This window comes from Lonchura striata, chromosome 28 (genome assembly GCF_050655825.1).
Source record: "Lonchura striata isolate lonStrDom1 chromosome 28, ASM5065582v1, whole genome shotgun sequence".
Taxonomy (NCBI): domain Eukaryota; kingdom Metazoa; phylum Chordata; class Aves; order Passeriformes; family Estrildidae; genus Lonchura; species Lonchura striata.
Window position 1 is genome coordinate 6,890,263 of NC_140730.1, and position 14,627 is coordinate 6,904,889.

The following is a 14,627-nucleotide window of genomic DNA, read 5'->3' on the forward strand; positions in this document are numbered from 1 at the left end:
CGGAACGCTGGGTCTCGCGAGACTTGGGGCTATATAAGGCGCCGCGGGGTTTCACCGCCCCTTTCCGCGCCCCGGAGCCGCCATGGACACGAGCCGCGTGCAGCCCATCAAGCTGGCCAGGGTTGGTACGGGGGCCGGGGGTACCGCGACACCGCGCCGCGACACCGCGCTGACCCTCCACTGTGTCCCCACAGGTCACCAAGGTGTTGGGCCGGACCGGCTCTCAGGGGCAGTGCACTCAGGTGAGCAGGCGGGGCGGGGCCGGGCGGGTGCCTCAGGCCGGGCCCGGCCAGGCTGACGCGGGCCCGCCCCGCAGGTGCGTGTGGAGTTCATGGACGACACCAGCCGCTCCATCATCCGCAACGTGAAGGGCCCGGTGCGCGAGGGCGACGTTCTCACCCTGCTGGAGTCGGAGCGCGAGGCCCGGCGGCTGCGCTGAGCTGGGCCCGGGCCCCGCTGCCGGATCGTCCGTCGGGGGATGGAGCCTGGCGCAGCTCGTTCGGCCGTGGGGCGCCGGTGGGGAGGAGCGTGCCGGCCGGGTCACTGCAATAAAGGGTTTTTTCAGTAGCCCCTTGCCCGGGTTTCACTCACCGAGCGCCACTCGACACCGCTGTTTTCTCTCACACCTGAGCACCTGCCGCTTTCCTCGGGTTCAGCAGCAACATATGCCCCTGCTTGTTACTGGGGTTACACATAGTGTCTTCATTGTACTATCACTGTTATTGCATCTTTGTTGACCTGTCACAACAAAGAGAATTGTTTTGATTACAGTAGCCTTAATCCTGACCTTCCAGTTTTCTGTATATGATGGTGAAGTGGCACTGGAAACTTACTGGACCTCGGTGTAATTAAATCACAAGTTAAAAGTCAAGCTTGGTACCAGCTTTCAAAGCAACAGCCTGCTGCTTCTAGCTGTCTCTTGTCAGTGAACTGCTCAGTGAATTGTGCCATAAATACGCCTACTTGCTGTCATTCCTGGCAGTCATCCACAGAGAGCAAGTGCTTGTCACTCCTGCTGACTCCTCTGTCTCTTTCTTTGGCTTTCCTTTCCACCACAAACTCAGCAAGATGTGTTTTTTTAGAATATTACATAAATCAAAAGTAGGGCTGAAAAGTTAGAATGAGCCTTAAAACTCTGCTGGTTCAAGGGCAGGTTTTTGAGGATTGGCGTTTTTTACCTGCTTGTAGAGTGGTCCAGGTTTGTGGTATGTTTGTGCAGTCAGATCTGCAGCCTCTCGTGTATGGTCTCTGATGGGAGTGATTTTTGTCTACAGTATCCTGAGCTTGACTGAGGCAATTTAGTGGTAGGTGTGACTGAGGAGTTGGGTGTCCTGAAGCTGAGAAGAGCACTGCTGGGACAACTGTGCATTTTGTTGAACTGGAGCAGGCACTGAGGATTGTTGTAGGGCTGATAGAGTGTTTGTGGGATTTGTCCTTTCTGCTAGTTTTAGTTGTGCCCTGGGCAGTTCATGGGCAACATGAGGTGGAGTTTGTGCCATGGAGAAAGCCCTTGTGTTTGTGCTGTTGCTTGATGTAGTTTGTGATTCTTTGGGTTTCAGTTTCACAGAATTAGCACAAGGCTGTGCTTCCTGACTCGTGTGATGCAGCCAAAAATCCTCTCAGAGTTCAGTTCTGTGGCTGTTGTTCATTTTCCCACAGTTTCATCAGTGACCCAGGAGTGTTTGCTCTGGCCCCTGCCCACCCTCAGTGCTGGGTGACTTGGACAGAGTGGCTTGGAGAGCTTCTGGAGAATCCCTGTGGGGTCAGCCTCGTCCCTGGCCACCTGAGGAGGGAGGCATTTTGCATCCTCACTCTTGGTCTGGTGATTGCTCTTTAAGGATGCAGTGTAATATCAGCACCACAAATAACCAGGGGTACTGCAGGGCTGCAGAAAGAAGTGGGCAAGGACACTGCCTGGGGCCACTTGAGCAGGAAGAAGACCAGACTGAGGGATGTGGCAAGTGCATAGAATTGCAGTGAATGACTTGGAATGTGGGGTCACCTGCTCAGGTTGGGGGCTGTGCCTCTGCCGCAGCTCTCCAGAGTTTGTTGTGAGCCAGACAAGAAGGCAAGAGATGCAATGTCACTGTAATATTCAAAATAACTTTAAATTTTATTTATATCTTAAAAATAAACATCAGTATTAAAATACCAGTAAACAGAGTACTGTATTAAGCAGTGGCAGCGAGCGCTGTATATTAACTCCAGTGCAAAGCTGAGAGCAGGTTTCTGGGGAGGGTTGTGGGGCTCCCTGGCTCAGAGCAGGTCAGGCAGGGTCAGAAACGGGGAGGCTGGGCCAAGGTACAGGGATGGGGGGCATAATACTACCTTTGTCAAGGGCTCAGAGCAGAGCTGCATTCCCATGCTAAACCCTTCTTCTTCCTGGTCCTTGTCCTTACCCTCTTCCCACCCCCACATGGTGCTCACACACTTGCACAGACATTCTCTGACATACATGTTCCCCTTTGCAGCTTCCACGTGTGTGCTCTGAACGCTCCTGGCCCATGTGTTTTTCCTGGTGCTGTCTTCAGCAGCTCTCCTCCCCTTTGTGATGGAAAGTGGGCAGAGAGGGACTTGCCTGTAGGCTCTAGCCGTCTGCAGAGTCTGTGGGACTGGCTAATTGGGGAAATGTTCAGGAGGTAATTGGTCTCTCTTCCTTGGGAGAATGACCTGCTCCGCCTGGGGGTTGTAAGATAGGCAGATTCAGTCCCCAAATGCATCCTCAGCCCCTTTTGTCACTTGGCTACAACCCCAACTACTCAGAGGTTTTGCTCCCATTGAGCAAATCAAATCTCAAGCAATTTCATGTTGAACTTCATCCCTTGGCCAAGCAATATATTATTTTTGCTTTGTATGCGTGTGCTTGAAGAGAGGAAAAAAAAAAAAAATCAGATTTCAGCCAGGAAAGGAAATGCTAGAAAAGAAGGGCAAATATTTGAGTCTGGAAACACTCCCAGCCCCTGTCCAGCGCAGAATTCCCTCTCCCATTGCTGTACAGGATGTGCCTGCAGAGCACAGTGTCCCTGCTGGGGCCAGGACCCCTCACTTGCCCTCCTGGCTCCATGTCACTGGTACTGCTGCCTTCTCGGCTTCCAGAGAGCACAAACCAGGTGCTGTTTCTGCTGGGTTGGTTCTCTGCTGTTCCTCCTTACTGAGGGCTCAGAGGTGGCACAGCTCTGGTGGTCATGGCAGGGAGCAAAGGGGATGGGGTGGCTTCTGCTCACTGCATATCCCACTCTGAGGTCACTTGGTGGTGAGGTGGCCACGTGTGAGCTACATCCAGTGGAGGAGACAGGCGAGGGAGGCCCAGGGATGTACTTGTGACAGGACTAAAGCTGCAGAGAGCGGTTTGGCACAGAGAGGTGGCAAGTGAGGGGATGTGAATCACAGCCCAGTGCTGATGGTGGCCCCTGGCTGCATCCCACGGTCACTCTAACTTGGTTTCTTTGGACTCCCAGGGCTTTGTGGCTGTTGGTGAAGTCCCCTGCTGCAGAGTGCAGTGGCCTGAGACCACTCCAGTGACTCCTGGTCAGGGCCTGCAGGGCTGTTCTGAGCACGTGGCACCTGTACTGCTCTACTCTTGCTCCTGCTGCCTCTTCCTGGAGACACTCGTCTGTCTCTCAGCCCTCTCCCCTCCGCTGGGGAGTGATGTGGTACTCACGGGTACCTGCACCTTCGTGCTGTTGAGATGTTCGGAGAGGAGCGCAGCGATGTCACTGTGACCAGCCTCCAGCGCAATGGCAACAGCATTGTTACCATCCTAGAAAGTAAGGGAGAGCATGCAGAAAGGAGTTTGGGGACGGGACATAGCGTGGGCTGCCTAGGCCCAGTGGCAGAACCTTACACTGTCCACGATGGAGACGTCGCAGGCGGGCTGAGCCAGCAGCAGCTTCACGGTCTCCAGGCGGCCGTGCTCACAGGCGCACATCAGCGCGGTCGAGCCCTCCTCGTCCTGCAGGTTCACGTCGGCCCCGCAGGCGAGCAGGGCTTCCACCATCTCCTGCCGGCCGTGGCTGACAGCCAGCATCAGCGCCGTCTGGCCAGCCTGCAAGGAAGGGACACTGCCAGGCCGCCCCCGCTGTGCTACCTACTTGTCCCCACACCACCGGACCACTGCTGTGGCAGCCCTGCTGCCAGGCAGGAGGAGCTCCTAAGGTGATGCCCTCCCCATGCACTGACACCTCCAGGTTTTGGAGCCATTGTCCTGCCCTTGGAAGAGCGGAGCGTGGCTCTGCCATCTGCCTGGGGGTGTGGAGGGTCAAGATGTGGTGGCCCTCACACCATACCAACCTGGCTGGCTTTGGCATTGACGTTGCCCATGCTGAAAAGTCTCCTGACCACATTCATGTCCTCCTCCTGCTCAACGGCTGCCAGTGCTGCCAGCATCAGGGCAGTGTACCCAGCTTTGTTCTGGTGGTCCACGTTACAGATCCCTGTGGGAGTCAGCAGAGGGGGCTCAGAATGCTGCAGGGCTGGCGGGAGACCTGGACCAAGCCATGTGCCTGGCTCCCTCTCCCAGTCTTGCCCAGGGTGCTGTGAACCTTCCCACAGGCACAGAACTGCTGATGGGTCTCCCCCATGAAATCTGGGCTCCCAAATGGGCTGGGGTGACTACTGACCCCCACACCTATGAACAGACACAGCCCAGGGCAGCTCTCCTTGCCCCTCTGCTGCCAGTGCCTTTCATCTGTGCTGTCAGGGCCAGGACATGACTGAGGTACAGCAGGATGGTGGCCAGGAGATGTTTCTGGGGCTGGGAGGCACTGACCCGTATCCAGCAGCAGCCACACGATGTGGAAGTTGGAGTGGGAGACACTGTAGTGCAGAGCTGTGTTGCCATTCCCGTCTGCCAGGTTCACCACGTGGGCCAGGAGAGCCGGTGAGACCTCAGCAAAGGCCAGGAGATGGTTGGCAACTGTGTCAGGGATGGACGACTTCTGACTGGACAGACGGAACCACTCCTGAAGGACCAGGCTGCTGCTGGCGAGCTGTGGGCAGAGAGGGGCTGAGCTCCCCCGAAGCTTTTGTATGCCCTCGCACCCTGGCACCCCCCCTGCTGCCAGCCCAGGTGGCAGGGAGCAGAATCCCTGCTCCAGAGGGGGTGGGTGAAGGCAGGACCCTGAATTCCCAAACACATGCTGGGCATGGCCTAAGCTGAGTCCACGTGTGTTTTGGGGTTTCTGGACAAAACTTGCAGCAAAGGGTTGTATTTTGGGGGAAGGTGCTGAGCCAGGCTTTGCTGGCCCCTCTCTGAGTAGGGCCAGCTCTGGGGATGTTGGCAGGGGCTGAGCAATCCATCCCACCCCAGCACTCCACTCACCACCTCTTTGCTCTTGGCAGCACCTGGGTGGCCCAGGTGGGTCTTGACAATAAGGCAGGCCTCCCTCATCCTGGGGCTCAGCTCGAACCTGTTGAGAGCATGAGGATGTCCGTGCTGTGGGGCCACATCACCCCATCAAACCTGTGAGGTCCCCAGTGTCTGTAACTCTCTGCAAGGTTCCCAGAGTGCAACCTCCAGCCCGATCCGATGGCTGCACCCTGGGTGCTTCTGCCTCTGCAAACTGCCATAGAACGGAGCCTTATATGGATGTGCTCAGGCACGAGTCGCCCATTCTTAGGCCACATTTTTTCCTTTTGTTGAAAAATGCTATGGAAAGCTGTTGGTTTTTTTGTTCCCCTCTAAACTATCTTCTGCAGCAAAGAAGCATCTGAAGCCTCTCATCCTTTCCTTAGCAGACCCAAGAAACTGGAAGGATTGTTTCCTGATGAATAGTCTCTGCAGCTGAATGGGTTTTTCCCACTGGCAGCACTGAAACTGGGACTGATGCCCCAAGCTGGCAGGGCCAGTGCCATGGCTCCCAGCTGAGCAGGGCCAGGGAGCAGGGAGCCTTCTCCACTGGTACTTACTTTTCCTTCACCTCGGGGGGCTCCAGCAGGCTCACATCAGTCCCCTTGTACTCCAGTCTGGGCTCACACGTGCCTTCCTCGGCCTCCTCCTCTGAGGTTTCGGTGTCTCCCTGCTCTGAACTGTTGGAGCTGTCAGTGGAAGCCTTCTCAGAGGAGCTGTTTGCTTCTTCTTCCTCCTCACTGGATGTGCTCTCATACCTGCACAGAGGGAGGATGCTCAGTGAAAACACAGTACCAGTCTGGCCCCCTTCAGGCCCTGCCACTGGTCCTAGCCCAGGACAGAGATGCAGGGGACCAAGATTGGCTCATGGTGGTGGCAGGAGCCCCTGAGCACGTACTCCCCGTTCAGCACGCCCACAAACTGCAGGCTCTTCTTGCTGCCCTCTGCCTCGCTCCGGGGAGGACCATCTCGCTTCTTCATAATGGACTTCAGGGCTCCTGCAGGGAAAGAGATGAGTATCAAGGGCCAGTGAGCAAAAATCATAGAATTTTAGAATCATGGAATGGTCTGAGTTAGAGGAGACCTTAAAGATCATCTCACTTCAACTCCACTGCCATGATCAGGGACACCTTTCACTAGATCAGGTTGCTCAGAGTTCCATCCAACCTGATCTTAAACACTTCTAGGGATGTGACATCCACAACTTCTCTAGGTAACCTGTGCCAGGGCATAACCACTTCATAGTAAGTAATTTTTCCTAATATCTAATCTAAAGCTACGTTTTGAAACCACTCCCCCTCGTCTTGCCACTACATGCTCTTGTAAACACTCTCCTGGAGCTAGCCAAGTACCCCAAACCCACTAGACCTGCGGGCAGGCAGGGAAGGGACATGGGCAACTGCTGAAGCACTGGGCAGCATTGGCCCTGCGGGCATTGTCCCCAACAAGGCCATCCCCTCCGTTCCTGGAGAACATTTCAACCCAGAACCTGGCATCATGCCTGGTGACACTCACCGGTTGCAGGGCTTGGGGCAGCTCCAGTGTCCTGTGCTGGGGCTGGGTCCCAGTTGCCGTGTGTCATCTCCAGCGCAGCCAGCCCAGGGCCTTGGCTGACGGGGGACATCACCCCTGTTGTTCCTGCACCCAGCACTGAGGGGCTGCTCAGGCCATCAACCAGGCCAGGCTCCATCACCTCACCCACACCAGGCTCCTTCTCCTCTCCTGCCAGGACAACGCTGCCCACATCTGTCTGGCTGCCCTTGTCATCGCAGCTGGCAGCTGAATCGGGTCCGACCGCCACGTCCCGCCCGTCAGGGCGGCAGTCCACGGCGACACAGGAGGTTGGGGGGCAGCACTCCACACCTGCCTCCGCCGTCTTTGGGGAGTCGCCAGCTGCCCGGCTCTGTGTCGCTACCACAGCCTCCACCAGTGCCTCAGCCACCTGCGGCATGGCCATCACCTCCTTGTCCACCTGCCCGCGGGGCCGGCGGGCGCACACCTCCAGCCGCAGCTCCTCCAGCTCCCGCGTGGCCTCCTGCAGGTGCCCCTCCATCAGGGTGATTACCTCCTTCTGGTGCCCCACCGTCTGCTGCAGCAGCTCCAGCTCCCGCTCTGCCTCAGTGGCCAGCCCCAGCGAGGACTCTATCACCCAGACAGCCACATCCCTGCGTCCCCGTGTGCCACCGTCTGGCGCGTCCCCACTCTCCTGCAGCGACCGGTAGTAGAAGACGGCATCTGTCATGGCCCGATCCTCCCCCACTGCCACAGAGCGGCACGGCCTGTCAGCTACCCTGGGGCTCTTGCCTGGCCAAGCCCTGATGTTCCGCTCTGGCACAGCCAGCTTCTCTGTCAGCTTCCTCAGCTCTGCAATTTTGCTCGTTCGCCCCTTCACTGGCTCTGCTTCACTCTCTGGCCCTGTGCGGGGTGCCTCCTCACCCCCTGCCCCTGCCTCAGGGCCAGAGGGGTGACACAATGCCTCGCCAGGCTCTGCCGATAGCTTCTCCAGCAACTTGGCCTTCTCCCTCTTCAACTCGCAGATCTGCATCTCCAGAAGTGGGATGGTTTTCACCTGCTCCTCCAGGTCTCGGAGCTGCCGCAGGGCTGCAGCCATCTGCTCCCGCACGTGCTGCAGCGGGGCTGTGCTGAGCCCTGCAGCTGGAGTGCTGCGCCCTGAGCTGCCAGGGCTCACCCGGCCCCAGCCTGCCTGGCCCTCAGCACCCACTGGCACCCAGTGGGGTGGCTGGCCCAGGGCACCCGGGAAGCCCGTGTGGGAGGGACCGCCACCATCCTGCAAACGGCCCTGCTCCTGCTCCAGCCTCCTGCTTGTCTCCAGCAAGGTCTTCTCCACCCGTGGGTTTGACACGAGGCACTTGCGGGTGGGAGGTGGGAGCAGCCGCACTGGCGGCGGCGAGATGGGGTGGGAGGTTGGCTTGCTCACAGGCTCCAGGGGTGCTCGGCCGTGCGGGGACAGCAGCAGCGCAGTCCTGCCCTCCTCGCTGGCCGTGGAGGTGAGGGACTCGGTGGAGGTCCAGGCGCTGGTGTGGCTGCTGGGGCTGCGCAGCGTGCTGGGCGTTGGACGGGACCCTTTCACCCTGCGAGGCAGTGGCACTTTCTTGAGTGTTTGGCCACTTTCAATATCATCAACATATTTCAGGAAATCAAGGTCCAGCAGGAAGCCATAAGGGGTTTGAACAGAATATGAGCTCTTCTCTCCATCGTCCTGGTCCTGGTACAAGAATGGGCCCCCAAGATCTACAAGAGAAGGGACGGTTAGTGGAGACAGGCTGGCTTTTCTTACTGGGTTATACTGGAATTTACAGCCTGCAGGGCCATCTCCTCCATGATGTGTGATGTGTCTGTCTCCAGTACCCTCAGTGCCATAGGATAGCACAAGGCACACAGTCCATGTCAGGATTGGTGCTGGAGCGAGCTCCACTGGGATGGGACAGGACAGCTCAGCCCTGCCACCCCCCTTGCACCCCTTCCACTGTCACTACCTGGTGACAACCCTGCTCTCTTTACCTGGGAGGTTCTGATTCAAGGGTGCTGGCTGAGCCATCTTCTTCCAGGAATGCTGCTGACCAGAAGACCATCGACCTGCAACGAAACCAATCCAGCTAAACCCTGTGACGCCAGGGCTGGTTAGCCCCAGGCAGCCACAAAGCTCTGACCTCCACCTGGGGAGAGCCCTCTGGTTGCCCCCTGCCATTTGCCAGGTCCCCTGGCCTCCCCCAGCCCAGGGCTAACACTGGAGCTGGGTGAGTGCGGTGCTGTCTGTGGGGCCAGGATTGTTTGTACATTTAAGGAATGCCCCACAGCTCAGCTGGGATGGCCGTGCTGCCAGCTCCGAGGGTCACGAGTTGGAGCTTGGCCATACAGTGGGAGCAGGCCAGGAAAAAAAGGAGGCTGAAACCTGTATAGATGCAATACTCAGTGTGAAGTTTGCTTGGGATAAAAGGAAATGATGCTTTGGCAAAGGCATGTGACAGCAGGGAGCTGCCAGCACCTGTCAGTGCTGGGTGTGATGCCCATTCTTGCCACCCGGGGTGCCCCACAAGAACTCAGAGGTGTCCTGAGAGGCCAGTGACCCCCAGGAGGGACCTGACTGCTCTCCTCTGTCCATAATGTGAGATAAGGCAGAGGGGAATGAAATGGGAGCCTGGGTTTCCCAGGAGCCAGGCATGGACACACTGGAGGAGGGCCAAGAGGATATGGCTGTGGTCTAGAAGTGAGCTCATGACTGGGGGTATGACCAGCTGTGAGCACTGAGCTAGGACCTTCTGCAACATCTGGCAGCATCTGGATGGTGGGTCCCAGGTGTGAAGTGCTCCTGGCAGGAGCAGGATGGGACAACAGCACCTTGGGAGCACCCATTACTGCTGTGCATGGCACTAGAGTTCTGATGACTGTGCCCAGGGGGCTGAGCAGCTGGTGGTGGGCAAAGCATTTGGCACTGAGCTATTTTCAGAGGAAAGCAGGGGAGGAGGAATGCCACGGTGGAATGGTGGCTTGGGCACAGCCCTCAGGGAAGCTGAGGCTCAGAACTGCCCAGGGAACGGTGCAGGATCTGGCCTTGGCTGCACAGAAACACCCACGTCTGCCCCTCATGCCGATGCTGCAGCCACTCCCCGGCCCTGGCGCCGCAGCTGCCAGCCCTTGGCCCTCCTGGCCCTGTGGAGCCAGCAGAGCAGCTGAGGCAGTGCCAGGCCAGGCTCGGGCTGGGCACCAAGTCCAACTGCTCAGAGATAAGACACTCGACACTAGCCACCAGGAGAGATTTTGGGGCTCTCCCACTCCTCTGCCAAACCACCCACAGCTGATGCACATCCCGAATTCCACCTCCCTCAGAATCATCCCACCTTTGAGCAGGCACCCATTCCACCTTCCCTGGGAACATCCCGGCTCCATGATGGCATCCACCATTCCAAGCTGCTGGCCTCATGCCCAGGAGGGTCCCACACATCCCCCACCTCCTTTAACCCCTCCCACCCTGGGAAGAGTTTGGCTTCCTCCTCTGCATGGCCCTTACTGCAGGTAATTAAACAGTGCTGGGGCCAGGACAAACTTCCCGCTGGGCTCCACACACGTTGTAAATCAAAGAGGAAGAGAGAGCAACAGGAGCCAGAGCCAGCGGGAGCGTTTCCTTGGGGGAAGTGGCCGGCAGCTCCCTTCCGCCGCCCAGCCTGGGTATTGTCCTGCCTGGGGACAGGAAAAGCCTCCTCTGCCAAGGCCTGGAAACCTCCCACACTACTCCAGCAGCAGAGGTGCCCTTTGCACCAGCACTGCACTGAGCTGGGGACAGGCTGCTTTTCTCCTGCCATCTCTATGTCCCCTTCAGCCAATGTCAGCATCTGCATCCCAACTGTGGGGGACATCCACTGCTTCCAGACCCCATTTCTTTTGGTCTGATGGGATGGGCTGGACCAGGGCATGAGTTTCTATCTTCACCCAGCTCCAAAAATGGTGATGGGACCTGCCAGCTACCAACCATGTCTAAGTGGCCCCAGGGACCCCAGGATGTTCAAACCCCCCTGCAAGGTGCAAACACCCCCCCAGGCTCCTTGGGCTGTGCAAACTGTCCCTGGACTGGAGAAGAGGCGTGGGGCTGGATTGGACAAGTGGGGGCAGGTGGTCCCAGTGTGCAGCAGGTTGAATCCCCACACCCATGGCCCGGGCACTGTCACCACCAGCTGGACTGGCTGCCACAACCATGGCACTGCTCAGGCAGCCACCCTCCCCCTGGGCTGAAGTCTTTCTGGGGCCAATTATACCAGCCACTTTGGGGCCAAAGGCTGATTTTCAGCAGCTCCAGCTGCTCCCTTGGGCACTGGTGCAGATTGCTGAAGGATCTGGGCACATGGACCCCTGGGGGGAGCCCTTACATGATCCCAACTCTCTTTGGAAGCAATGAAAGTGTTGTTTCTAGCACTGGTGTTTCAACAGAAAAGTAGGATGGTACAAGCAAAGGACTGGTAGGGAGGCTTGGCAGTGAGGAGGAGAGGAGGAGGATGCACAGGCACCCAACCATCCCTGTGGAGGCAGGGCTATGCTTTGCCCTGGGCTCACACCTGTATTTTCCTCTCGTGCTGTTGTACCAATGCCAACATGGGAAACCTGGGGCCAAAACTGAAGCTGCTCTGCTTGATTATAATCAGAAGTCATGTCAGGGATGAGGGAGGCTGGGCACCTTGGCACAGCCGAGGCACCACCCGGGCTTCATGCCCCAGCTCCAGCTGCAGGCAGCACTTTGTGACCCCTGGCTTCATGGAGCGATTTCCCCTTGGGGTTCCGAAGCTCCTGGACTGGCAGAGGAGAGGTCTGAGGGAGCTGCTCCTAAAGCTTGAGACCTTTGGGCCCTTTTCCTCCCTGGGGCCACAGCTGTAGCAGCCCTCAGCCCAGTTCAACCACCTGCTGCAGGGCAGCCCGAGCTGCTTCACCAGCAGGGCCGGGGCTGGACACAGGCAGGGTTCTCCCTGGCTCTCCTCCTGAGCCAAAATACTGAGGTCATGAGGAATGTGAGAAGAACAGAGTCCAGAGCAGCCCTGGCCAGTGCAACTTGATTTATCTCAGCCAGGCATGCTTCCCTCGTAGCTGAGCAGGCGATAAGCCCTGAAGCTTGGAACTGAGGCTGTTCCAAAGTTAAAGGGAAACCACTGAGCAAGCACACAGCTTCCTCCACTGCCAGCAGCCTGCCAGGATTCGGGCTCCTCGCAGTCAGCTGTGCTTGTCACCTGCAGTGTTACCTGCCAGCACTGTGGCTGGGTGCAGCTCTGTATCCAGGGCTCACGACACCCTCCTGTCCCTGTCCCCTGCTGCAGGGGCTGCATGGGAGGGCCTGTGCCTATCTGCCGAGGCCACCGTGGCCATGCTGTCTGTGCTGGAACTCCTCCTGCAGGAGCTGAATCTGGGTGGGTGGATACACAATGCTGACCCAGGGAAAGGGAATTGATCATCTCAACAGCCTAATTTCAGGGTTGGACTGTTATTTCTGGAGTTGTCGTCATCAATGGCCTGGTTGGCTGGGAGGCCAAAGGGGCTGCCCAGGCTCTGCAGCCACTCCAGCCCCTCAGGGACCTCCCTGAGCTCACAGACTACAGGTGTAGAGTCCACACACAGACTTACCCACGCGGGGATCAGCTCTACCAGCCCTGTCACACCTACAGCGCTATAGGCTCCCTACAGCTTCACTAGAGAACATCAAACCCTTTCCTCGCACCCTCACCACAGCTGCCCAGCAGCACCTTCCACCAGCACCTCCCGATTCCCTTGGGGCTGCTAACAACACACGCATCAATAGCGATGGCCTGGGCTTGTCGTGCTGTGAGGAGGGGCTCGGAGATCAAACTAAGTTTATAAGCGGGGAGCCGAGGTACAGCTGGGGTACACACAGAGCACTGTGCACAACGCCACGGTGGGGTCTCACTGCCGGAGCGCCCGAGCCCCGCAGCGCTCCGGTGCCCTTCAGCACCGCAGAGGGGCTGCAGCAGCCGGGGACCCACAGCACGCCCGGCCTGGAGCGGTCCCCAGGACCTCAGGGAGTTGCCAGAACCCCCAGCCCTGCGGTTCCACGGCTCCCTGGGAGTCCATCAGCACCCCCAACCCTCGGGGGATGCCCAGCGCCCCGCGGTGCCAGCGGCGCATTCCGGGCGGCCGCACGTCGAGGCGACAGCCCGTCCCCAGCCCCGGGACCTCGGGGAGCCCCGCCGCCGCCAGCTCCGGCCCGGCCCCGGCCCCGGCCCCGCTCCCCTCCCGCTCCCGGCCGCTCGGGCGGCGCCCCCGGGGCGGCGCATGCCGGGGCCGCCCCATCCCGCCGCGGCCGCGGGGCTCCAGCGCGGCCCGCCCGGGGCCGCGGCCGGCGGCGGCCTCCGGGACGAGCTCCCCCCGCCGCCGCCGGGCCCGGCCCGTCCCGCTCGGCCCCCGCCGTCCCTCACCGTGCCGCCGGGCTCCTGGGCTGCAGCCTGGGCACGGCCGGGCCGGGACTCCGGGGCCGCTCCGCGGCGCCGGGCAGCGCTGCCCGCCGCAGCCCCGGGCCGAGGGCGGGAGCGGCCGGGGCGGGGCGGGGCGGGCGGGAGCGGCCCGGGCCCGACGGGACGGGCACCGCCCCCGGCCGCTCGCCCGCGGCATCCCCGCCGCTCCTCCCCGCCCGCGGAGGGGATATCGCTGTCCCGGTTTCTGCCACCTGGGGAGGGGGTCCCTTACCCTTTGTCACCCCCCGGTCCCCTGTCCTGGCCACCCCGGGGATGGGGTGCGCCCACTGCAGTCACCCTGGGGACGGGGCTCTCGCTAACCTGTCCGCATCGGGGACGGTCACCCTGCAGAAAGGGGGATCCCCTGCCCACATCGCCCCGACGCTGGGGTACCCTCTGCCCTGAGCTGAACCCCGCTGCTGGCCGGGGCCCGGCGGGTGGCTGGGGTCCGGCTCGCTGCACCGCCGTGCTCCCCCAGCACAGCCACCCTCGCACATCTCGCCCTCGTCCCACCCCCGGCCGGGAGCAGTGTGCCTCTGGGCCTGGCTGGGCTCCCCGGGCCTGGCCCCGCTGGGTTCCTGGCAGCCCTCCCTGTCCCAGCAGCGGCTGTCTGTCTCCTTTTCTTGCCAGCTTTCTTCCCCGCCTGCTTCCCGTGCCGCTCGCTGAGCCGCGAGCTCTGGGCTCTCCCCCACCCCGTAAGGACCCCGGCCATTCCCCCCCTTACAGCTTGCCCTCACTAACTGCTGGGACCTTTTCAGCGCTGAAACCCTCAGCAAAAAAATTTGCTGCTTTTTCTTTCCTTTTCACCTCCGAACTTCACGGGTATTTTTCCATATCTGGCACTTCTCTGTAACACTACTCACGGGAAGAGCAGGAGAAACAAGATGTGCTTCCCGACGTCCCTCCCAGCTGCTGGCGGGCAGTTTGGGGACTTCCTGGGAAAGGGTTTGCATCCGGACGGAAGTACCTTAATAGCTCTAATGAATCTACCTCCACTGACAGACCTCTTCCCTCTCCAATTCATTTGCATACTTGGCCTCCTCAGCATCCTGTGGTAATGAACTTGGTGATTTCACGCCCTCAATCGGTTTCCAAAGCAGGTTTGGAATAGCACTTGACGATACTCTGGGTGCTTGGAGAAGAAATGGCCGGGTCCCCTGCAGTGTGGCTTTACCTTCTCTGTCCAGGTCAGGAAAGGTGAAGTCTGGGGCGATGAGCCAAGTCCCAGCAGTGCCCAGCTGGGCTGTGATGCTCATGCCCCACATCCTGGCTCAGAGTTCCATGATGGGCTCACATCCAGGTCCCTCACTTCT

General features: G+C 59.4%; 2 protein-coding genes across 3 annotated transcripts; one reads left to right on the plus strand and one right to left on the minus strand.

Annotated features, from left to right (window-relative positions):
* Positions 1-58: 58 nt before the first annotated feature.
* On the plus strand, positions 59-567 carry RPS28 (ribosomal protein S28). Its single transcript, XM_021528204.4, has 3 exons — positions 59-121; positions 195-242; positions 317-567. Exons 1-3 carry the CDS (start codon positions 83-85, stop codon positions 437-439), a joined length of 210 nt encoding a protein of 69 aa, XP_021383879.1. The 5' UTR covers positions 59-82; the 3' UTR covers positions 440-567.
* Positions 568-2,087: 1,520 nt separating this feature from the next.
* Positions 2,088-14,289, minus strand: KANK3 (KN motif and ankyrin repeat domains 3). 2 transcript variants are annotated; one of them, XM_021528197.3, is made up of 10 exons: positions 14,178-14,289; positions 8,870-8,944; positions 6,863-8,599; positions 6,246-6,345; positions 5,908-6,105; positions 5,321-5,408; positions 4,769-4,988; positions 4,291-4,433; positions 3,845-4,045; positions 2,088-3,760 (listed from the first exon to the last, which is right to left on the minus strand). In XM_021528197.3, exons 2-10 carry the CDS (start codon positions 8,904-8,906, stop codon positions 3,575-3,577), a joined length of 2,910 nt encoding a protein of 969 aa, XP_021383872.3. In that variant the 5' UTR covers positions 8,907-8,944; positions 14,178-14,289; the 3' UTR covers positions 2,088-3,574. The 2 variants fall into 2 exon arrangements, with proteins under 2 accessions (XP_021383872.3, XP_021383871.3); XM_021528196.3 differs by lacking the exon at positions 14,178-14,289 and adding an exon at positions 13,279-13,400.
* Between the last annotated feature and the right edge of the window lie 338 nt (positions 14,290-14,627).

Bases quoted from the DNA above. Each gene is read 5' to 3' on its own strand.
- RPS28 (XM_021528204.4), top strand. From the start codon at position 83: ATGGACACGAGCCGCGTGCAGCCCATCAAGCTGGCCAGG. The intron at 122-194 runs GTTGGTACGGGG...GTGTCCCCACAG, and splicing joins AGCCCATCAAGCTGGCCAGG to GTCACCAAGGTGTTGGGCCG. The intron at 243-316 runs GTGAGCAGGCGG...CCCGCCCCGCAG, and splicing joins CTCAGGGGCAGTGCACTCAG to GTGCGTGTGGAGTTCATGGA.
- KANK3 (XM_021528197.3), bottom strand. From the start codon at position 8,906: ATGGCTCAGCCAGCACCCTTGAATCAGAACCTCCCAG. The intron at 6,106-6,245 runs GTACGTGCTCAG...CCCTCTGTGCAG, and splicing joins GTGGGCGTGCTGAACGGGGA to GTATGAGAGCACATCCAGTG. The intron at 3,761-3,844 runs GTAAGGTTCTGC...CTTACTTTCTAG, and splicing joins ACGTCTCCATCGTGGACAGT to GATGGTAACAATGCTGTTGC.